This window comes from Microtus ochrogaster, linkage group LG1 (assembly GCF_000317375.1).
Source record: "Microtus ochrogaster isolate Prairie Vole_2 linkage group LG1, MicOch1.0, whole genome shotgun sequence".
Taxonomy (NCBI): domain Eukaryota; kingdom Metazoa; phylum Chordata; class Mammalia; order Rodentia; family Cricetidae; genus Microtus; species Microtus ochrogaster.
Window position 1 is genome coordinate 5,454,567 of NC_022027.1, and position 25,641 is coordinate 5,480,207.

The following is a 25,641-nucleotide window of genomic DNA, read 5'->3' on the forward strand; positions in this document are numbered from 1 at the left end:
CTTTCTAGGCTAATGAAGATTGTATACTACAAATCCACTATAGTATTTTCCAGTGAGATCTGGGCAGTCCTCATTAGTACATGATACTCGCTTTTTGCTCTGCCTTTGTATTTCAAAATACAAATTTGTCTTAACATGAAGAGAGAAAAAGAGTCATGTTTGTCAATTTTATTAAACTAAATTAACATGGAATGCTACTTGAAATTCTATATGAGATTCTTAACTTTTACCATTTGGATATTAAAATGATTTTAACTTTAGTCTTTTGATATGAAATGTTTTGTCTGAAATGTATTTATTATGTTTTGTGTTTTTTCTCTAGGTTGAAATTCTTGAAAATGAAATTATTCAAGAAAAACGAAGTCTTCAGAATTGTCAAAATTTAAGCAAGGATCTAATGAAAGAGAAAGCTCAGCTTGAAAAAACAATTGAAACGCTTAGAGAAAATTCGGAGAGGCAGGTTTGTGTATTTCTCACTCAAACAGTTGTTTTAAAGATAATGTTTATACACCGCTGCACGGAAACCTCCTAGAACACTCTAGATTTCTGATTAGCTGCAATGAGCTCCCTTTCATGTATAGTTTTGCTTCTGCCATTTCACTGTAACCTGCCGTTTTTACAGTTCAAAATTTTTAAGTCATCCTCTGTATCCCCGTTTGCAGAAATCAGCAGTCTAGCCGGGCGATGGTGGCGCACGCCTTTAATCCCAGCACTCGGGAGGCAGAGGCAGGCGGATCTCTGTGAGTTCGAGACCAGCCTGGTCTACAAGAGCTAGTTCCAGGACAGGCTCCAAAGCCACAGAGAAACCCTGTCTCGAAAAAACCAAAAAAAAAAAAGAAAAAAGAAATCAGCAGTCTATAAATTCTAAGTGGTCTGTTGTTCTCAGTAGTGTCCAGGCCATGCATGTGAATGGTTATGTTGCCCACACAAGTTCCCCCTTGTAGATCTACTACTGCCTACTGCTGCTTGTCACCCTTGTGTCACAGTGTCACCTGTTCTTACTTGATAATGGCCCTAAGCTGCAAAATAGTAACATTAGCTATTCATATGTCATAGTAAGTACTTCCGTAAGATGAGAAGTTTCAAGTTTTCCATGTAGTGAAGAAAGGAAAAATACATTATAATAATAATAAGATTATTGTTAATCTTCTTACTGTACCTAATAAATTATCAGCATGGTGTTTGGAAACAAAGCAATACGTACAGACTTAGAACTCTTTGCAGTTTCAGACACTCATGGAAGATCTTGAAATATATTCTGTCTTAGGGAGGAATCGCTATATTGTTTTACATATCCTATGTCATATATTTTAGAAACTTTGAAGAGAAACTTAGAAAATTTAAATTGCTAGTTTGCTTAATAATGATAATATATTATAAATGTTCTTCAGTTCCTGTGCTTTTAGGTGTCTGTAGAATAATTTCCCTGAAGATTTTAAAGAGAAGTTATAGAAAATGCACAGTGCTCCCTCCCCAATAACAAAGGAGAAGTGAAATGACAGAACAGGTTATGCTGCAAATTGGATAATTTGTTTTTATATGTACTAGCTCATATTGTTATTTATATGTTAGCCAATTAAAAGTTTCTTTTAGAAATGATTACACATACACACAAACAAGTAACGTACACATTCTTACCAAGGACCCATCTTGTGTAGGTAGGCAATATAAAGATTATTTAATGAAAATTAAAACCTTGGGTCTTTAAAGATATTTGAAGTAGATTTACTCTAAACAATCTGAAGATCATTTTAATTGTAAATACTTTTCTTTTAGATATTCCTTTAGATTGTAAAACCCCTGAAAACATGAACTTTAGTGGCCTGACAGTACATATACAAAGTGACCTTTCAGTAAATATTTTTCATATTAAAACAGTAAGCCATGCACTCTAGTATCCATGTTCTTTCTTTGTTAGTTTTTGATAGTTTAAAGACTATGTTTATTCATTGTAAGCTTACATTTTATTCTTTGTTTTAATTAGATTAAAATATTGGAGCAGGAAAATGAACATCTGAATCAAACAGTGTCTTCCTTACGGCAACGCTCCCAGATTAGTGCTGAGGCCAGGGTGAAAGACATTGAAAAAGAAAATAAAATTCTCCATGAATCTATCAAAGAGACAAGTGGAAAACTAAGCAAGATTGAATTTGAAAAAAGACAAATAAAAAAAGAATTGGAGTATTATAAAGAAAAAGGAGAGCGAGCAGAAGAGCTTGAAAACGAGTTGCAGCATCTTGGAAAAGAAAATGAATTGTTACAGAAGAAGATAACTAATTTAAAAATTACTTGTGAAAAAATTGAGGCATTAGAACAAGAAAATTCGGAGCTAGAGAAAGAAAATAGAAAATTAAAAAAAACTTTGGATAGCTTTAAAAACCTTACTTTTCAGTTAGAATCCCTAGAAAAAGAGAATTCCCAACTTGATGAGGAAAACTTGGAGCTGCGAAGGAGTGTGGAGTCTCTGAAGTGCGCAAGCATGAAAATGGCCCAGCTCCAGCTGGAGAACAAGGAGCTGGAGAGTGAGAAGGAGCAGCTGAAGAAGGGCCTGGAGCTCATGAAAGCCTCTTTCAAGAAGACAGAACGCTTGGAAGTGAGCTACCAGGGGCTAGACACAGAAAATCAAAGGCTACAGAAAGCTCTGGAAAATAGCAATAAAAAAATCCAACAATTAGAGAGTGAGCTACAAGACTTAGAGATGGAAAATCAAACATTACAAAAAAACCTAGAAGAACTGAAAATATCTAGCAAAAGACTTGAACAACTAGAAAAAGAAAATAAATCATTAGAGCAAGAGACGTCTCAACTCGAAAAGGACAAGAAACAGCTGGAGAAAGAAAATAAGAGACTCCGGCAACAAGCAGAAATAAAAGATACCACATTAGAAGAAAATAATGTGAAAATTGGAAATCTGGAAAAAGAAAACAAAACTTTATTTAAAGAAATTAGTGTATATAAAGAGTCCTGTGTTCGTCTGAAAGAATTAGAGAAAGAAAACAAGGAGCTTGTAAAAAGAGCAACGATTGACATGAAAACCTTGGTGACATTACGTGAGGTAAGTGTGTTCACCTCAGCTCAACTATTGACATGAAAACCTTGGTGACGTTACAGGAGGTGAGGGTGTTCACCTAAGCTCAACTATTGACATTGTTATCTTTGTACCCCACATTTATTGAACCTATTTTTCACTTGGATCATCTTTTCTATACTTCAGTGAATTTTGGAATTGGAACTAGAAACAATTTCTAACTTTCCTATCTAGATGAAAAGTTTAAATTACATTTTAAAAATGTTAGTAATAAGGTATTATTAATTAGAGTGATTTTACCAAGGGAGTAAAGGAATCACATGTAGATTATACCCAAATAAATTGATATAATTTTCACAACCACTCATTAAATATTGTTTAACTTTCATATTAGCAAATAAGTTCAGAAATATTAACTTAACTCAGGATCACAGAATTAATAAAAGAATTAAATTTCTGCATTCAATCTCAGATCTTTCAAACTCCAAAGCCCTGTGATTTTTGAGATGCCTGAGAATGGAAATCAGGTTCAACTTAAACTGCAACACTGAACTATAGAAAATTCTGACATAAGATTAGGTTGGTGATATCTCTTATAATACTTGCTACATCAGAATATGTCAGAAAATAGGGTCTGTACTCATTCTCAGGTATGGGAATGGATAGTGGCATGAGGGCTGGGATACCTTACAGTTCTGTGGTCTGCATTTCTATTGGAAGGCATTAAGAAGGAACTTCCCAATAAACATGTTCCTGATTCTTCAGATCAATGTGTTAGGCCTATTCTAGGAACCAATGTGCACGTAGGTTTTTGTGCTTCTTTAAAGACCTTGAGTATGTTGGAGGTTCCTTACAGTTTTCAAACCTGTCTTGTATGTTTACTAGGAAAGAGTTTCTTCTCATTTTATAACATAGCATTATAAAGAAGTAGCAGCACATGGAAAGAGTTTGTTTCTAATAAAAGTGTTTTTCCAACAGTAATTTGAACAAGAGATTATTAAATGGTTTCAGCTTGGGTGTAATATACTACTTAGCTTTCTTTTCTTGACATATGAGTTGTGCATTCTTTTTAAAATAAGGACTTAGTGAGTGAAAAATTGAAGACACAACAAATGAACAATGATCTCGAAAAACTAACGCATGAGCTTGAGAAGATAGGTTTAAATAAAGAACGACTCTTACACGATGAGCAAAGTACTGATGACAGGTGAGTACTGTGTGTGTTTAGCAAATCACTGTAGTTTTTATCTGGGGAAATTTTGCCCAAACAGTAATATCTTCTTGTTTCTGGTTTCTTCCTTCTTTTGGAGAAAGTTCTGTAAGAACAGAAAGAATTGAATAAAGACCACCAATAACTAATAAGAAAACAATTTATATAAAAGCAAGATGCCAAAAGTAGCAGAAGATTAGAAACCACCTTTGAGAGTAGAGTGAAGAACCAACAAACAAAACATTCCTTTCAGGAAATATGTTAACTAACCTTTTGTTTTTCATTTGGCTAAGTGGCTCAGTTCTTTTATTTTGTTGCCAGACATGGACTAAAAGGAGAAAAATATAAAACAAAGAAAAATACATATTGAGATGCAATTAGTGTCTAAAAATGATGTGGACAAACAGTATAAAAATCACTCTTTAACTTTTAAAGTGGTTGATACATATTTCTTTTAAAATTTTTGTTCTTCAATGTTAATCATAGTTTTTTAGTTAGGAATAATCTGATTTTGTTTTGTTTTACAAAACGGGGTTTCTCTGTACAGCCGTCGCTGTCCTGGAACTTGTTCTGTAGACCACGCTGGCCTTGCACTCACAGAGATCTACCAAGTAGTCTTTTATTTAGTATCCAAAGGGCCATGTGTTTCAACTAGACTTAAGAAGACTGTTTTGTGGGCCAATAAGAAGGCTCAGTAAATAGAGGGCTCCTGAGGCCAAGTCTCTAAGCATAAATCTCAGGACTCACATGGTAGAAGGGAAACCAACTCTTGCAAGTTTTCTTCTGACCTCCATACACATGCTGTGGCTCGCATGCTCCTACACATGTGTACACATACATATACACAAATAAATGTAATTAGCCTTTTTCTATAATAATGTTATTTGAGGCTGGGGAGATGGCTCAGTGGATAAAGCCCTCACTTGGCAATCATGGAGACCAGAGTTCGGGTCTTCAGGACTAAAAAAAAGCCACGTGGGACATAGTGGCCACCTATAATCTTCAAGGCACGCTTGCTAGATGGACAAACTGAAATTGTTCATTTTCTGGTTCATCAAGAGACTAAGCCTCAGTACATAAGAGTGATCTAGGAAGACACCAGATGTCCGCTAGAATACATAATCACACACCATACACACAGAAAATAAAAATAATTCTGTTTTGTGTAGAATCAGTTTTAATTCATTGGTACCATACATTGATACAAGTTACATTATATTATTTACTATTTTAGCTTTGATATCTTATACATGTATGTTAATACAGATTAATATATACAAATTAGGAAGAACTAATGCTTATTATTTGGTATTTAATAATGCAGTTTTGGGACTAGTCGGTAGGTTGAATATTTAAATGGTCAGCTCTGTAATACAAAGAAATAATTTTAGGCATTTTCCTACTCAGTTATAAGTCGGGCAGCCAGGAGCCTAGAGATGGCACAATGGTCAGAGAATACTTGCTGCAGCCTGGCAGTCGTTGGTGCACATCTCTAATCCCAGCACCTTAAAGATAGAGGCAGCCAGATCTCTGAGTTCGAGACCAGCCTTGTCTACAGAGACAGCTCCAGGACAGCCAGGACTACATGGAGAAACCCTGTTTTGAAACAAAACAAGAACAACAAAAATAGTTGTTGCTCTTAGGACAGGGGTTTTATTCCCAGCACCCTTGTGATTGTGCAGAACCATTCCTAACTCTAGGGTCCTATCACTTTTTTCTGATGTCATGGACATATATTTATGCAAACATAACATAAAAATAAATAAATCTTAAAAAATATTTAAAATTTAAAAATAAGTCAGGTAACTGTTATTAAATTAACTTCCTGAGGAAATTCTTCATTTGATTTAATCAGAATGTTAATTGCCAATTTAACCGACTATCTTTAGATTCTAAATGTATATCATTTCTTTATTCAAATTACTTTCAGTTTATAGAACACTATATTTCAGTTTGTTGGCAAAGCATGTTTTGACCTAAGTAACACTTTCATTAAAAACTTATGAGCCCAGTTTCTTAGACTTGTCACCTTCTCCAATCCTTATTGTGCAGGAACGTGATATTTATTGGTTCTTAGAGCAATTTAAAACCTCCAAACAAGATGTAATAACATCCATTATTCTGTGTTTGTTTATTATCATTGTTACTGTTTTTTCAAGACAGGGTTTCTCTGTGCAGCCCTGGCTGTCCTGGAACTTGTTCTGTAGACCAGATTGGCCTTGAACTCTCAGAGATCCACCTGCCTCTACCTCTGAGTGCTGGGATTAAAGGCCTGCATGACCATACCCAGCTCCACGTGTTTGTTTATGTAATGAGAGCTTTTGGGATTAGGGGGAAAAAAACAGTATATTGTCAACTAAAACTTTCAGGAAATGTGATTGGAAACATTTGATAACTAAATTTGGGGAAAACAGAAAAGAATGCCATGTCTTAAGCCACTAAATCAGCTTCTTTTAACTAGTAAGCTTTTATGTTACAAATAAAATAGAGGCACACAGGTACAAATACTTTTAATCTTGCCTCTCAGCGTGAGGTGATGTTCCTAATCCCTTTGTTACACTTGTCTTTTTAATTAATGTCACTGCCACTAAAGTTTGGTTTCTTTTCATTAAAGCATATATAGGTTACTGGTGGGATCAAATATGTAAATACATAACAAAGTAAGTCATTGCTACAGTTGTGAACAGATGCTTTTGTCTCTTTATCCTATTTTCTTCTTAAATATAGTTGTTTCTTGGAATTTATATTTTCTGAAATTTTATCTGCTCACCTGAGATTTTTATTTTTCTCTATGTATTGTATAACACTTCCAGAACTGTCTAAAATGATTCAACTATCAGAATTAAACACAGCCAAAATCAGGCCCAGTAAATGTATTAAAAACTGCTTTAGAATCCATACAGCAACAAAATGAATGAGATTTGTTCCAGTATTCATGAAACTTAAAATCTTTTCGGGCAGAAAATATAAAAATTAACTATAGATGCTGAAAAGAGGCTGTGCCAGACTTGGTTAACTCTCTAATGGAGACCTTATCCTTTCTGAAGAGTGGATGGGGTGGATAGATGGAAGGTGTGGGGAGCAGGAGGAGGAACTGTAGTCAGTATGTAAATTGAAAAAACTTTTAAATAAAAAATTTTAAGAAAAGAAAAAATAGCTATGTGGCTAAGAGTACTTGCTATATTTACAGAGGACCATGTTCACTTCTCAGCACCCATGTTGTATGACCCTTTTGGCCTTTATAAGCACCTATACATTTGGCATATATACATTTATGCACATAAATAAAGTGTTAACTATAGTAACAGGCAGGATGGTGTAGTGGGATATTCGCATTGTTACCCAGAGACTGCCAATAAACTTTACCTTGAATCAGAGAAGTGGTGGTGAAGCCACTAGTGACATCCTCCCTGTCTCCTTCCTTGATCCAAAAAGACCATGAATCTTTCTAAGCCCCTCCCTACAACTTCCTTTGTCTCTATCAGTATCCTGGGTCCTCCAAAACCTCTATGAATAATTCTAGTCAGCTATTTCCTAAATCTGCCCTTTGAATCAAGGTAAACTTTATTTCTGGTCTGTATGTCAGTGCAAACAAATATCCTGCAACATTTCCCTCCTTTGTCTAAATAAAAAAAGAAAGGTTTTAGGGGCTGGAGAGATGGCTCAGTGGTTAAGAGCATTGCCTGCTCTTCTAAAGGTCCTGAGTTCAATTCCCAGCAACCACATGGTGGCTCACAACCATCTGTAAAGAGGTCTGGCGCCCTCTTCTGGCCTTTAGGCATACAGACAGAATATTGTATACATAATAAATAAATAAATATTTAAAAAAAAAAAAGAAAGGTTTTAATCACACATAATAAGAGTGATTTCCAGGTATTGCCTAAATAAAAAGGAAAGGTTTTAACTTTGACAAAATAAAACTGTTTACAATAAGAGCAATTATCAATTAAGAATTACATTTGCAATGTCCAATCAATTTTTATTTGACAAATTCAGAGAAAAGACTCAATCTGTCCTATCATGGTGACTCCAAAGTTTCGTACCTAATTTACTTTATATCATAACTTGTTTTATCAACCTAGAAAAATCTTTAGACCTTAAAACATTTTCTCAGATAACCAACTTAAGCTTTTATGTCTCTCAGTCTTATACTTTACATCTCTTTTGTGAGTTTCTTTTCTTAATTTGGTAACATGGAAAACTGTAACTATAGCTTCAACCCCATCAAAACCCAAGAAAGATATATTACATGAATAAACAGGAAGTGCAAAGCAAGCAACTTCTAAAACTATAGAAATGACAGAGACATCTGACTGCCTAGACTGTCACCCAAGGTTTTTCTGCAATGTTGGGACATCCATATTTGGCCTACAGGTCTAGAATATTTGACAGATTTTTCTGTGAAGCAGGAAGTTTGAAAGACTGTCCTACCTTGTCTTGGCAAAGTTCAGCAGTCAACTTCCTTGGTTTTGTGCTTGTCTAGTTTGGACAGCATACTGTCAGCAGTCATGGCAAGGGTAGTTTCTTGCCCAGTGGCTAACTTTGCCACAATGAAAGCAAACTCCATGTGGAGGTTCTTTGATGTCCATCATCTTTTTTGAGGTAAATTGTTGCTGCCATTAGATATGTCTCGCTTTCATGAAAAGCCTATTATTAAAACATATTAAATTCCATAGTCTATAGATCTCTGAAATGTTTGAAGACCATCTATCTGTTTGGCCTGGAAAATATACCTGTTACGACTACAACTTTGATTGTTATAGATGATAAACTACTAACCTGCATTTCTTTATTATCCTAAATAGTTTTTGATAGTAGCTTTCAACAACTAGAACTTTACATTTTTAAATGAACTACATAGATAGAATACCTTAAACAACAGAGAAAACATATACAGTGTGTTCTAACAAAAACAACCTTAGGCCAGGCGGTGGTGGTGCACTCCTTTAATCCCAGCACTCGGGAGGCAGAGGCAGGCGGATCTCTGGGAGTTCAAGGCCAGCCTGGTCTACAAGAGCTAGTTCCGGGACGAGCACCAAAGCTAGAGAGAAACCCTGTCTCGAAAAACCAAAATAAAACAAACCTTAAATTTGTGTCAGTATACAAAAATCCATACCAATATAAAATATTTGAGATTAATAGTTGCTTTTTAGTTTAAAATTAGATTCCATAATATACACTTGTACACTGTTGTTCCTGTATCCCCCTTTTTCTTTTCAGAATGAAATCCCTGAATCTAATCTCCTTTGCTTAGTTTCCTTCCTGACTATGACCAATTACAGCTTGCAACCAAACCCCTTAAACAATACTAAACATCCATAGTCCACTGAACAACCAAAAACCACTCACTACCTCTTGGAAATGTGAGTGTCATGTTCTTAAAATTAATTCCTGTTGTCTGAAGGCAACGGCATCTTTAGGGAACCCTGAGGAAATTAAGATAATGGTCAAGTCCTGGGAAAACTAGCTGTTGTCCAGTCTCAGTGTAATGGAAAGGGCAGGGCTTATCCGAAGTCCTAATGTAGTAGTCTGTGAGGTGGACCATCTTAATTAGCCACTTTGAAGTTGTCCTGAGCAGTTTATAGTCCAAAGCTGGTCTTTGGGTCGTTTTGTCAGCTTATCCAAGTGGATTCATCATTGTGGGACCCTACCATCTTAGAGACCTCAAAGGTCACTGTCAGGAATGGTCACGATTCCCTGCAGAAAACTTAAAATATTTTAAATGTCATATGCAGCAGATCTCTGAGAAGTTAAAGGACCATAATCTGTTAAAGTATATCCATGGTACACAAACTTTCCTATTTACCTGCTTCAGACTCAAGCCTGAAGTCATGTACAAGAAGCTAGATGAAGCTTATTTCTAGAATTAGTTAGTACTCTATATGACCGTTAATATCACAACAGAACGTTTATATATAGATATACAATAATCTTATAAATTATACCTTTAAAAAGTTTTAAAAAGTCAAAACCAAAGGATTATGACATTAACGACGACAGAATAGTCCCTTAATTTTGGTTTTCTTCTGTCCCATACCAGGTGGCTCTTCTTACATGAGACAGGCTTTGGATTCTTGTAAAGAAGAGAGCCATCCTCCAAATCCAAAGCCAGCCTTAATTTTTAAGGGAGTTGGTACTACAGAAATAACATTTGCATTATATGTCTGTAGAGTACATTAGAAACAAACACTTGGGGAGGCTTATAAAATTCTATCATGTTGGAAATGTACTATACTGTTAGGCCAGTTTACTTTTCTTCTTGGGATATTTTTCGCTTAATTATTTGTCCTTCCTATGTTTCATTTGTCCAATGGTTTTGTCTTTAGATTCCTTTGTAGAGGGTTTTGTGTAGCTCATACTGGATTTTAACTAGTGATATTGCTGATAATGACCTCGAACCCTGCTCCTGATGTTTTTACTCTCAGGTGCTGAGATTACAAGTATGCACCACTGTAGTAATAAGAGCAGCGGGGCTGCGTCACCAGCACCCCAGCCGCCTGGCTAGCTTATGCCCCGAAATAACAACACACAAACTGTATTCATTTAAACACTGCTTGGCCCATTTCTATCTAGCCTCTTCTCGGCTAACTCTAGCACCTGGACTAGCCCATTTCTAGTGTAGCCCACGAGGTGGCTTACCAAGGAGATTCTAGCCTACGTCCATCCTGGGTCGGAGCTTCTTCATCACGTGTGTCTGCCCGGGAGCGGGCAGCATGGCGTCTCTGCTCCAGAGAGCAGAGCTGTCAGTCTGAGCTCACTTTCTCTTCCTCCCAGCATTCTGTTCTGTTTACTCCTCCCACCTATGTTTTAACCTATGAGGGCCAGCCAAGCAGTTTCTTTATTACTTAACCAATGAAATCAACAGATTGATATATGACACTCCCACATCACACCACCACACCCAGCTCTATCTTTGGGAGATTTAGGTATAAAAATTGCCGAGCTGGGCGGTGGTGGCGCACGCCTTTAATCCCAGCACTCAGGAGGCAGAGGCAGGCGGATCTCTGTGAGTTCGAGGCCAGCCTGGTCTGCGAGAGCTAGTTCCAGGACAGGAACCAAAAGCTATGGAGAAACCCTGTCTCGAAAATCAAAAAAAAAAAAAATTGCATTAACTGGAACCTTTATTTTTACTGTATACTCTGCGATTGCTGTGCAAGTGTGAGGACCTGAGTTTGTATCCTTAGTACCCATGTAGAAAGCTGGGTATTAAGTATGTGTGCCTGCAACCCTGGGTGGGATCAGAGATTAGGGATTGTATAATAGGAGGATGAGGAAGACCTTGGGATGTGATGGCCATCCTGCTTGACTGAAAAACTCTAGATTCAGTGAGAGACCCTGTTGGGACTAAGATAGCGACAGAAAATGATAACCCCTGTGTTCATAGCACGTAAATGTGTGCACATATGCATACATCACATATGCATAATTTTTAAAACTACTTAATAACTGATTTATGAATTCTAACATATTGTAAAGTAACTAGAATATTGGTATTTGTCTGACTCTTACCACTATGTGCCATGACTATAGCATTGTCTTTCTTACTGTAACTGTTTAAAGAAACAGCCAGTATTGACATGTTTAGTTTTGCTTCTTGTTTGGTCTTACTATGCAGCCCTGACTGGCCTAGAACTCTCTTTGAAGGCTAGGCATGCCTGTGCCTTTCAAATTTTGGAATAAAAGGTGTGTGTCACCATGCCCAACTTACGTTGAATTCTAAGTCTTAACTGCTCATATTGGCCATTATGTAAAAATGCATGCATAATATCACAGACATATTACATAATCAACTTTTTTTCTATTTTAGTCTTATAAAACTAAAAGAAATATTTGGAGATTTAGCTATTCAGTTTCCCTTTTTGAGCATTAATAGTTCTTTTAGTAGTCTTGACAGTAATTAGAGTTCTATTTAGTTACTAAAGTTTGATCTGTGACTACCACTAAGGGGAGGATAATTTACATCAAACATCTCAGTGTTGTAGTCATAGATTGTCTCTAAAAATGTTTTGACATCTAGTGACAAACTATTATTCTTATACTTGGATAGTAGGTACAAACTTTTGGAATCAAAATTAGAATCCACTCTTAAGAAGTCCCTTGAAATAAAAGAAGAAAAAATTGCTGCTTTGGAAGCTCGGTTGGAAGAGTCTACAAATTATAATCAACAGTTGCGCCAAGAACTTAAAACAGTAAGTTTTTTTTTCAAAATAACTTTATAAGTGCTTGAACAGAAAACCATGAAAAATAAAAACTCAGCTGTGATTTATGTTAGTATTTCATTCTGTTTCATATATTTGGGAGTATACTTAAACATATCTTTATTTGTTTGAAGATGCTACAATTTACTCAGTGTTTTCAAGTATGTAGTAGTCCCTCTTAGAGGTGAGGACGTAAAGGATTGTAGAAATGGGATGGACAAGAAGCAGGCTTATTTTGTTTCAGAAACTCAGTTTTTGAGATACTGATATCTTTCCCTGGTGCGTTTTTCCTATTGCGCCTCCAGGTAGATTTTAATAAAGATACAGCTGTGAAGATGCAGAGGACAAACATAGATAGTTTGTGTAGGAAAACAGCTGGTCTGCTCACAAATAAGATGCTATCTAGGTCTGCTTTGTGAGATTTGGAATTATTGAGTGAAATTAAGCACTGTGTTCACTAGGTGAGTAATTTGCAGTGTAAAGGGCTCACCTATTTGAAGGGGAACGAGAAGAGTTCCATTCTGTGTTACTCTTCCCTTTTTAGCCTCTGCATTGCTCCAAACGTTGGCTTTCTCTTAATTTTCCATTTTTTCTAGACAGGATCTCTTGTAGCATAGGTTGTCCTTAAATTTATCCTGTAGCCAATGATAGCCTTGAACTGATCATCCTATATCTTTCCTAAGCACAAGGATTATAGAAGTGTTCCACATGACAAACAGATGGAGATGAGATTACTGTAGGCCACATTTTAGACTATTCTATACAATAACCCTAGGAAGTACAAATAGATGGTTAGGCAGTGCCACGGGTTTCTCCTTATAATTATGTGAGATTCTTTAATTTTTTTTTCATTTATTTGTATTTACAGACTCTCTGTCTCTCTCTGTCTCTCTCTCTGTCTCTGTCTCTCTCCATGTCTCTCTCTCTCACACACACACACACACAAACACACACACTGGGGTAGGAGCACACCACAGCATGCCTGTTGCCTATGGAGATCAAAGGACAACTGGTGGGACAACAATTTCTACCATATGGGTCCTGGGGATCAAACTCGGTTGTCAGGTTTGGCAGCAAACATCTTGAATAAACTGTCTTGCTGGTCCATGAGATGTATTTGTACCAGATTATGGTTCAAGCAAAGCGGAAGATTTACACTGGAGTAGGAGAGCACTACCCTGGTTTGGGACTTGATGCTTCATAGCAGTAATTAAGCCTTACAACTCCAAAAGCATAAATCTAAAATCTTCCAAAATGTGCGTCCTTGATTATAAGAGTTGCTGCCTGTAGAGAAATCCAGTAATTCTTGCTTCTATTAGGTAATTAGTTTTCCTATTCCAGATAGTCTACCAATCATGGGTCTCCCCCATAAGCATTATTGCCTAATAATCAAATATTCTAGTTTTATTATGCTTCTAGAGCAGCTGTTTTCAACCCGTGTGTTACAACCCCTTTGGACGCTACATATCATGTTTTATATTACAATTTGTAACAGCAGAATTACAGTTATGAAGTAGCAATGAAATAATTTTATTGTTGGGGTCACCACAACATTAAGAACTGCATTGAAGTATTGATGCATTATGAAGGTCGAGAACCACTGTTCTAGAGGAACAGTTAACCAAATTAGGGTTTCTTTGGCAGAAAGGGAAGACTTTTTGTTCACCGTATACCCACAGTATCTTTTCTAGTGTTGCTGATTTTGCCATCATGGAACCTACTACACTGGTTCAGTGTTGTGATTTGTTAGCATAAATAATTATTAATCAGCTTTGGGTCCTGAATTTTGTACTCTATTAAACAATATTAGTAGGTCACAAATAATGACAACTTCATGAAGCTACTCAGCAAGAAAATAAGTAGATTTGTACATGAGTTCGTTTTTGTGTTTTAAGCCTAAATATCAGAGATACCAAATTCCATCTTTATCTTTAACTTTGGCCATTTTTCATAATGCTATAAACTGACTTATTCCTGTATACATGAATTCAAATGGAATTCATGTACCTTCCTAAGCTTTCAGTACTGTACATGAAGAGTTGTATTACTTGAAAATAGACCCTGAAATTTAGACATAAACAATATAAACTAAGGTATAGAAATATAAAAGGGAATTTTAAAAATCCAAAGGAAAGCAGAACAAAACAGAGAACAAAGTACAGATTGGACAAATAGAAAATAAACAGTGAAAGGGAAGTTTGTAACCAAATCATATTATATTTACTGTAAAAAGGTCTAAACATTTCTGTTCTAAAGCAGAGATGATTACACTCAATGGAAAAGTAAAACCTAATGAAATGCCACCTACAAGAAATTTTGATGAAAAATAATATACCATTGTAACACTAATCAAAAGAAAGCTATTATGTATAAAGATTAGTTTTATAGTAATGATTTATCTCATCTAAAAATTATAAAATGATCATTTTAGCTTCATGACACAGCAAGATTAAATGTTCTCATGTCTAACAACAGTTTCAAACTATGGCAATATTGATAGAACTACATGGAGAATGACCTGTCTGCAACTCTAGTTAAAGGATTTAATACCAATCTTACATATAAAAGGAACTTTATTAAATAAATAAGGGTGTTTTATAGATGACCTACACCGAATATCATCCTTAATGATAAAAGACTATTACTTTAAGGGGAAAAGCAAAGCTGTTCCTCTCAGTATTTCTATTAAACACTGTGTTGTTGGTCTTAATGTTTTAGGATAAGGAAAAGAAATGCTGATTTTTTTTGTAAGATTTTGTTTTTGTGTATATTTGTGTGGGTGTATTTGTGGGTACCTGTGGAGGCCAGAAGAGGGTGTTGGATCCCCTGAAGCTGTACTTAAAGTTGGCTGTGAACTACCTGATATGGCTGGAATCAAACTTGTATGCTTTGGAAGAGCAATAAACTCTCTTAACCACTAAACCATTTCTTTAGCCCCAGAAATACAAATTTGAAAGGATGGAATATAGATAATTTTTTTGATTTCTGACATGATTATTTTGGCAAGAAATTCTAAAGAATTTATAGAAAATTATATGAAGTGTGTTTCATCAAGTGTCATAGGTTAAAGACTAGTATATAAAACTCTTGGGGCTGGAGAGATGGCTCAGAGGTTAAGAGCATTGCCTGCTCTTCCAAAGGTCCTGAGTTCAATTCCCAGCAACCACATGGTGGCTCACAACCATCTGTAATGGGGTCTGGTGTCCTCTTCTGGCCTGCAGGCATACACACAGACAGAACATTGTATACATAATTAATAAACAAATATTTAAAAAAAAAAATAAAAAATAAAACTCTTAACCATATTTGTATATATTAGCAATTAGTAATTAGAGAATAAAATTTAAGAGAAAAATACCATTTATAGTACCATAAAATACCATGAAGTACTTTAAAGAACTCTGCATTAATAAAAGATAAAGAATACCTTAGTAAATGGAAGGGAGCCCCATATCATAAAATGTTCTATGTAATTAATAGGACATATCTTAGGCTTGGATATAGCTCAGTGGTTCAGCACTTGTGAAGCTTGCACAAAGGCTAGATTCATTCCGCAGTACCAGAAAAAGTAAACAAGCAGATCACATGTGAATCTGTTAACTCAGCATAATACTGAACATACCTTAAATTAGATCAGTAGATAGATTAATTAGCTAATTGCCAAATTTTGGGTAGAATATAGGCAATTTTTAAAGATTTATTACGTATACAGTGTGAGAGCCATCATGTGGTTCCTGGGAATTGAACTCAGGACCTCCTGGAGAACAGTCAGTGCTCTTAACCTCTAAGTCATCCCTCCAGCCTGAATATAGCTATTTTAAAAATATTAATTTTGCTAATCCATGAACAAGGGAGAACTTTTCCATCTGCTAGAATCCTTATCTCTTCTGTGTTTTGAAGGTTTCTTTGTAAAGCCTCTTAGATTTACTCCTAGATATTCAGTCTTTTTTTTAGTTTTTGTAAATGGGGATGCTTTACTAATTCCTGTGTCAGCATATTCACTCTCAATATATAGAAGAACTACTAGTTTCTGGATGATGATTTTGTACATGGCTATTTTAATAAAAATATTTATCAATCAGATCTAAGTGTTTTTGATAAAACCCCTAAGGTCTTTTCCATATAGGATCATGTTGTCAAAAAGTATGGATAGTTTGGCTTCTTTTCTGTTTGCTCTTTTTTTATTCTTTTGTCTTGCCTTACTGGTATAGCTGAGACTTCAAGTCTAAATGAATAACAGTGGAGAAGATAGATATTCTTGCTTCCTTCCATATTTTAAAGGAAACAGTTTCAGTTTTGCCCTGGTTAGTATAATGTTGGCTATAGGTTTGTTGAATATAACATTTATTATGTTGAGGTATGTGCATATATATTATATTTATTTATATATATTTCTTCAGGGGTTTTTCATGAAGAGACGTTAAACTTTATGAGAAATTATTTCTGCACCTGTTGAGGGGATGCAATTTGTGTCCCAGAGGCTATTTAGGTGCTACATTACTTGATCTATTTATTTGATGTGTATATGCCAGACTGTTCATACATCCCAGCTTGATCATGTTATCTGATTTTTTTAAATTATTTGTATGTATTGTGTGTCTGTGTATGTCTGGTGTCTCTAGTATGATGTTTTAAGTTACAGGCACCTATGGAGACCAGAAGAGAGGATGTTGAAACCTTTGGAACTGGAGTTAGAAGCATTTAGTTTTTAGAAACCCAACATGGGTGATGGGAAATTAACCCAGGTCCTGTGAAAGAGCAGCAAGCTACTCTCGAGCAAGCCATCTCTCCAGCTCCTTGTCTAATGTTCTTCAAGTGAGAGCAGTTGAGGAATACAGTTCTGGTCTCCAAAAGCATGTGAACATATGTGTACACAAGCAAACATCTATACCCATATACACAAAAAAATTAATTAAAAACTGGAATTAACACAGTGACCCTGAACTGATAATTGAATAAAGTTTGGCATACCCATATAGTAAAAAACAATACAACAGTACAAAAGGGGAAAAATTATTGATTCATTTAATAAATTCATTAGTAAAGCTTAAAATATGATCAGAAAAATACACGTTAAAAGATTACATATTTTGTAATTACATTTATATGAAGTTTTAGAGCATGCAAACCTAAATTTGGTGGGAAAAAAGCAAAGCAATGTTGCTTTGTGAGTGGTAATCCTTCCAGAGTGATTGAAATCCTCTTCTCATGTTGTTAACTTCCATGGTATATATTATTCTAAGAAATAGACTACATATCTCTTATAATCAGTACATTAGAAACTATATATAGATTATACCTCAGTGCTGAAAGGTTACATTATCTTTAATAATCACTGAAAATTCGATTTTACAATTTAATTTATAATACTATTTTTAATTGCTTTAAACTTTAATGAACTTTAAATTTTAAAGTGACTCTGCATTGCTTTGTTGTATACTATTCTGACTCAAACTTTATTCCCTATGTGAATATAAGGATTTTGACGAATAATACATAAGCTTTTTACATATATACATAATACGTGAAAGACTATAACTCAGGAACCTTGAATTATGTTTTTAGCTCTCCTATTTTTGGTTGTCATTTTCCCCTCTTGTTATCAAATACAATTGAATTCTTCTTGCAAAACAAAAACAGTACATACCTGACATAACATTTTTCTTGTTACATCAGCTCTCCTTAATATTGCATTTGACCACAGCCTTTGTAAGCCTAGGAAAAAGACTGTATGGGAAAATAGGAGTATCCAAGATCACTGACCAAACTTTACATTCCATTCCATGTTGGCTTTTTTTCTTATCATTTTCTAACTCACTAGTAATGCTGGTTTACTGCTAAATTAAAGACTTCCTTAAGTTTTGTACAACATGAACTATTTTAATCATTTCTACCCTTAATATAAACTATGGTGATAATTTTGAATGTACTGTAAATATCTAAAATAAACTAGTAAGTCAAGATAAGTATAATAGTAAATCTGAATTAAAGAGGGACTAAGGAGATAGCTCAGCAGTTCAGAGTATACACTGTTCTTCCAGAGGATCTGAGTTTGATTCCCAGCACCCACAATAAGTGGACCACAGCCACCTGTAACTTCAGCTTCAGGGAATCTGAAGCCTCTGGCCTTTGAGGATTCCTATACTCAAATGCACAGGTGGACACACATACACACACATTTAAAAATAACATATTTAGGGGCTAAGGAGATGGCTCAGCAATAAAGAGCACTGACTGCTCTTCCAGAGATTCTGGGTTTGATTCCCAGCATCCACATAGCAACTCACAACTGTTCCGTAACTCCAGTTCCAGAGGGTCTTTTTCTGCCCTTGGCGGGAACTACATGCACATGGTGTACATACCTTCATGAGGCAAACATTCACACACAGAATTTGTTTTCAATCTTAAAAATAAATTTTAAAAATATCTAATTACAGAGAGATGTTGAATTTGGCAATTTTGATCATTAAAGTGATCAGGATTTGTAGTAATCGGAGCGGCGGGGCTGCATCCCCAGCACCCCAGCCGCTTGGCTAGCTTATGCCCCAAAATAATTACACGGACACTGTATTCATTTAATCACTGCTTGGCCATTTCTATCTAGCCTCTTCTAGGCTAACTCTCACACCTGGACTAGCCTATCTCTATCTGCTGTATTATATTAATAAAGTAACATTCATTTAGCTTTTGATCCATACACATCATCATGTAATTTATCTTGTAATAACTAATTCAAGGATGTATCTTCAGAAGGAAGCTTTTAGTTGAGTTGACTAAAATCTGCTGTAGCCCACAAGGTGGCTTACCGGGGAGATTCTAGCCTATGTCCGTCCTGGGTCGGAGCTTCATCGCATGTGCCTCAGAGAGCAGAGCTCTCGCCTCTGCCCGCAAGAGCATCGTGTCTCTCTGAGGCGTCTGCTCCCGAGAGGAGAGCTGTCGAGTCTGAGTTCACTTCCTCTTCCTCCCAGAGTTCTGTTCTGTTTACTCCTCCCACCTATCTTCTAACCAATGAAGGCCAAGCAGTTTCTTTTTATTTAACCAATGACCTTCCTCCATCAAGGATTTTTCATGTTAGTAGTGGTTCAACTATGTATTACTCAGTGTTTTCTGGGGTTATTGCAACCTAAGTCAATTTGAGGCCTAGTGTGGTGGCTGACATCTGTAGATTTAGGACTTGTGGTAGAAAATAGGATCAGGAGTTCAAGACCAGCCTGGGGCTACATAAGACCTGTTTCAAAACAACAAACAAAACAGTCAACTCAACTAAAAGCTTCCTTCTGAAGATACATCCTTGAATTAGTTATTACAAGATAAATTACATGATGATGTGTATGGATCAAAAGCTAAATGAATGTTACTTTATTAATATAATTAGCCTATATTAATTAAGTCTAGGTAATATATTATCCTTAGGAAATTAGATTCCCAAAGATACTCCCCTAACTAATTTAGGAATCTTTTAAAGTCAGTGTTAACAAGTAGCAAATATTAGCCGGGCGGTGGTGGCGCACGCCTTTAATCCCAGCACTCGGGAGGCAGAGGCAGGCGGATCTCTGTGAGTTCGAGACCAGCCTGGTCTACAGAGCTAGTTCCAGGACAGGCTCCAAAGCCACAGAGAAACCCTGTCTCGAAAAACCAAAAAAAAAAAAAAAAAAAACAAGTAGCAAATATTTATTTGCTTTTCACATAGGGATCTCTAAATTGGTTAGCAATTGCTGTAAAAGTAATTTTTAATATTAAGTAGCATATCAGTGTTTGGTTAATCTGTTATTGAGGGCCATTTTCTTCATTGTTGTTGTTTATTAGCTTTTATTTTTTTTATCCTGGATTGTCCTTTCCTAGTAAGCATGAATTGTACATATGAATGTTGTTTGGTGTAATGTTTGATGTGTGCATGTAACCCAAGAATGTGTTGACATTAGCACTCCCTAGGAAGGCTGCTGAGGCCCATTCTCATTACAAGTAGGAGCACTCAGAGGAACCAACAACTATCTCGTCCTTCTTCTAGTATAATGTACATTACAGTAGTTTTATGACATAGGGTCTCCTTTTATGGTTTAGTGTGTGTGTGTGTGTGTGTGTGTGTGTGTGTGTGTGTGTGTGTGTGTGTGTTTGGGGGGGTGAGAGTTATGGAACTGCCCAAACTTTGGTTCTCTGGAAGAGCAAGAAGTGCTCTTAACCACTGAACTGCCTCTCTAGCCCCCAAACTTGAATTTCAAAAGCTTTTGATCATAGTAATGGTAATCACACATATATCATATTTTTAGATAAAGTATCTGTAATATTCACCAAACCAATACAGACCCAAAGTAATTGAGAAATATAAAAATATTGATTTTTTTTCTTCCCATTAAAATATTTTAAATAATTTTAGGTGAAAAAAAATTATGAAGCTCTCAAACAGAGACAAGATGAGGAAACGATGGTACAGAGCTCCCTGCCTGTCTCTGGGGAAGATAACAAGTGGGAGCGGGAACGTCAGGAGACCACCAGAGAGCTCCTGAAAGTTAAAGACAGGTTAATTGAAGTAGAAAGAAATGTAAGTATTTAAAAACTCTTAGTAGGGACAAAATTCTTCTGAAATAATGAATTGTTGGATATATTTATCTCTCATAAATTTATTTTGTACTTTCTTGTCTAGTTTATTATATAAAAAGTATGCTTTGCTCCTTACCCTCTTGTAAGTCACTCCCAAGTGTAATCAATGTTCCATCCATCATGTCTGCAAAACCAATATCATGTAGACAGTGCTATCAAGTTCTGCCAGGTAAAATGTGACCCGTAGGATTATGTGCAGTAGCCTCTGTGTGTCTTTCAGGCTGACTTGGTTGTTTTCTCCCAGGGAACTCCTTCAGCAGTACAAAATCAACACTGGTTTTTTTATAGTGGAGTCTGGTGGCTGGAGTCTTGTACTCCACCCACCTTTGAAGTCCCAGTGAAGAGCAAGAGGCTTCTCTTTAATAATTACAACTACTGTCTCAGAACGTAGCTTGCCTATAACTTTATGCCCTCTCCTGCTGTTAGTCAATTTTGTATCTTTTTGCTTTGTTTTTTTGTTTGTTTGTTTTCTTTTTTCTTTCTGGTTGGCTGTAGAAGAAATAAAAACAGCAAACAGTAACTGTAAGCATTACAGCTCAGGTGGAAATGTATCCACGCCGGGAGTCAAAGAATACTACAAAGTCACACCACACAACAAACCTCACACAAGAGATTGGGAGGGAAACAAACAGGAGAGTGGCCGTCTCTACTCAGGCTAGAAAGAGCAGAGAACTGAACAGAATAAGGCCTTATAGAGAGTTTCTTGGGAAGGGGGTGGAGCTTTCCAGGGTGGAGATTAGGGGATTTCATGTCCAGAGATTGGGTTTTTTACTCTGGGATGGGAGCAGGGTCCAGAAGTTAGGATATTCTGTGGGTGAAACCTAGCAGTTAGAGGTCCTCAGGTGAGGGGCCTGGCCACTTGAGGGGCTTACATTTACCATAACACGGTATGAATGCTATCCTGTTTTTGAGATTTCCTCCACCAAAACAATTCATCCATGACTTGGAGGACTAAAACCATTTGTTTGCCAAAATGTAATGTGAATGGCCTCTATCTCAGTCCCCTTAGAGTTTCCCACTGTCTGTGTTTCTCTGCTCTCCAGAATCACTAGATTGGCCCTTGCTTATTAGTGTAGTGCTTTTCTAGCCCAAATTTCAAACTCTTCCCTATTGCTCCTGGATTCTACTTCCAAAGGCCTGAGGAGTGTGTGGCCAGGTTATCACAACAACAGGCCCACTTTGTAACAATACTTTCCAGTAGTTACAAAGATACCTGTGAGAAGCAACTTGAAGGGTCACAGTTCAAGGATAGAGTCCATCAAGGCAGGGAAATATGGCAGCAGGAGCCTGAGGCCCTGCTCATACTGCATCTGCAATCAGGAAGTAGAGACAGTATTATTACTCAGCTCACCTTTGTACTCTAGTCCCTGTGATGGTGCTGCGTCCGTTAACCCCATTCCCTCATAGACATTGTTGACATTCATTTTTAACCATCACATCATACATGACTGACTTGGCTATGTGGTGAGTTCAAGACCAGCCTGGACTATATGATACTCATATCAAAACAATGTGAGAGTGTGTGTGTGTGTGTGTGTGAACAAGACAGTATTCCATGTTTTTTCATCCATGATTTTTTCATCCTTTCAACAAGTTAAAAAGAGAACAGTATAATTACCTACCTCAGCTTCTGCGGGTATTTGCTTGTTGCTGTTTCTGTTGTTGTTTGAGACAGGTTCTCCATACTTCACTCAGACTGTCTCCCAGTTGCTGATGTTTCAGGCTATTATTAGAGCCACGTCCACCTTGATTTCTCAGTTTGATTTTATGGGGTCAAAGCACAACCTCTGTTTTGTACAGAGAAATGTTGTTTATATAATATAAAAGTGAAGTGTTCTTTAGAAGTCTTCTATTAAAGATACAACAGCTATTGTGATTCTTTGGATCATTTTTCTGTCTAGTCAGTACTACATAGCCTAATTAGTTTTTTCATATATTAAAGTTTTATCTATGTTATATGGTAGATTCTTTGGTTATGCTTTTTAGTACAAATTTAGATTTTATGGAATGTAATTTATAAGTAATTTATCTTAAATGTATAATATCTATGCCTAATATTTTAATGTCTGTGACCAATATAGTAATTCACTTGTTTAACTGTAAGAAGAAATATGGTCATATGTACTGAAAAAATTGAAAATGATAAAAATTTTGGATATATTTCAGAAGTCTTTAGAGATGAAATATAGTTTTAATGAGAGTTTCATATTATGGATAAATGAAAACAAAACATAATGCCAGTTAGGTCTATTATGAACTGCATTTTTTTACCCAGGATCACCACATACCCATGATACAGTCTAGTCACGTATTCTACCACTAACCTATACCTTCAGCACTGAAAGAAAATACTTTAGGACATCAAAAAGCAGAAAGAACACAGGCACAATAGTATTTTAAGGTTGTGGCAGTATTGTGTCATTATGGATTAAATATTTACAACTTGTGTTTGAAGAGGAAGGTTTTTCTTTTTTTAAGATTGTTCAAGCTCATTTTTAAAATACTGTTACCTATTAAAGAAAAATGTCCCTGTTTATTTTTAATAAGTGTGGTATCTTTTTCTTGTTTTAAGAATGCTACACTGCAAGCAGAGAAGCAAGCGCTGAAAACTCAACTGAAGCAGCTTGAAACACAGAACAATAATTTGCAGGCCCAGATTCTTGCACTTCAGAGGCAGACAGTGTCATTACAGGAGCAGAATACCACTCTTCAAACACAGAATGCCAAACTTCAGGTTGTACTAAACACTTAAATTATGCAATATTATAGAAAGTGAACCTAGACATAGAAACATTGTTCCTTAGTGAATTTAAGAATTGAAGATAGATGGAAATATTTTTGTTTGCTTCTATGCCAGACTCTTTAATGTGAATGTGTTTTAAATGTCAACGTTTATATAAATTACTTAAATTCACCCTCAGTATAAGTGAAAATGATCTTACTTATATTTAGTTTAGAATCTTTCTATCCTTTCAACAAGGTGATTCTAATTAGTTGGTACAAACCCCTTATTTCAGAGTATGATTGCAACATAGTATTCTTTATTTTATTCTTAAAACATTCTTAATTTAGTTATTGAAATGCATACAGCATAGCAATTTTGTCTTTAGATTTTTTGTCTAAAGGATATATTTGATGTAACCAAAAGGATCCATCTTCAATTTAACAATGCCAGTGCCAGTTCAAACAGAACAGTCCAGGAGGGAGGAAAAGAAACTGGTTCCTTCTTTAAATCTAAATGTTCTCTCAGTGGTGAAGTAAACGCTAATTTAGACTTCTCAGAGACTTTCCAAAAACAGTTTTCAGCTCCAAAATTAAACAGGTAGCCTTAATTCTTTGAGAGGCTACAATCCAAATTACTCAAAATAGGAATGTCTGCAGTGATTTAATTAGATAGAACTTATTTAAGTTAACACTGTAACTTTTTGTTAAAAAGAGTAACAAGTGGGTTGAGGAAATAGCTAAGTCAGGCAGTAAAGCACTTCCAAGCAGGAGGACCTGAGATCAGTCAGGTCACAGGGGATGCATGGAGCTCACTCTACAGGCTGTCCTCTGGCTATCACATGCATAAACTTCTCTTGTTCTCTCTACTGCTCTCCCAGAGATCTGTCTGTCTTGTCCTTTTAAATGCTGGGATTAAAGGCATGTACCACCATGCCTTTTCCTTATACTGTTAATAATATACACATTCTTACAGGTTGAAAATTCCACCCTTAATTCACAAAGTACTTCACTTATGAACCAGAATGCACAGCTTCTCATCCAACAGTCTTCCTTAGAAAATGAAAACGAATCTATAATCAAAGAACGAGAAGACTTGAAATCTCTTTATGATTCTCTGATAAAAGATCACGAAAAGCTGGAACTTCTTCATGAGCGACAAGCTTCAGATTATGAGTCTCTCATCTCTAAACATGGAACCTTAAAGTCTGCCCACAAGAATCTTGAGGTGGAACATAAAGACCTTGAAGACCGGTAACTTATATTTTATTGTGTTAATTTAAAACAAATTTTCTCTGGATAGTATAATAAATTTTATACATTAGACCCATCTAAGATAATTTTTGAAGGGAATTTATATAAATTTATATGTCTTTTTATGTGATGCTTGTTAAATTTATCATTTCCTTTTCTAAAATATTTTCTTTGTTAGAACTATTTAATGCTAAATACCTAACTTTCCCTCCCCAGTTATAATCAGTTATTAAAACAGAAAGGACAATTGGAAGATTTGGAAAAAACGATCAAAATGGAACAAGAAAAAATGCTGCTTGAAAGCAAAAACCATGAGATGGTAGCTGCAGAGTACAAGAAACTTTGTGGTGAAAATGATAGGTAATGATACTATGTATTTTATTTTCTATGTCTTCTTGAGAGAGAGAGAGAGAGAGAGAGAGAGAGAGAGAGAGAGAGAGAGAGAGAGTGTGTGTATGCGTGTGTGTGTACACGTGTGTGTGTGTGTGCATGTGTTTGTGTGTTTATAATAGCATCCACAATTTTGACTTACCATGGAATTTTTTTTCTTTTTTTTTTTTTCCCCGAGACAGGGTTTCTCTGTGGCTTTGGAGCCTGTCCTGGAACTAGCTCTTGTAGACCAGGCCGGTCTC

General features: G+C 35.9%; 1 protein-coding gene across 7 annotated transcripts in view; it reads left to right on the forward strand.

Moving 5' to 3' along the window:
- Ccdc88a (coiled-coil domain containing 88A) overlaps positions 1-25,641 on the forward strand; it is a 154,294-nt gene that overhangs the window by 96,652 nt on the left and 32,001 nt on the right. For all 7 annotated transcript variants that reach the window (XR_001229208.2, XM_026785137.1, XM_026785138.1 and 4 more), the window contains exons 14-21: positions 323-460; positions 1,985-3,055; positions 4,108-4,235; positions 12,286-12,427; positions 20,811-20,975; positions 23,607-23,768; positions 24,732-25,009; positions 25,226-25,369. Coding sequence is in view for 6 of the 7 variants with exons in the window: in XM_026785137.1 (XP_026640938.1) it covers positions 323-460; positions 1,985-3,055; positions 4,108-4,235; positions 12,286-12,427; positions 20,811-20,975; positions 23,607-23,768; positions 24,732-25,009; positions 25,226-25,369 (2,228 nt within the window). In the remaining variant the exon portion in view is untranslated. The remainder of the gene's footprint in view (positions 1-322; positions 461-1,984; positions 3,056-4,107; positions 4,236-12,285; positions 12,428-20,810; positions 20,976-23,606; positions 23,769-24,731; positions 25,010-25,225; positions 25,370-25,641) is intronic.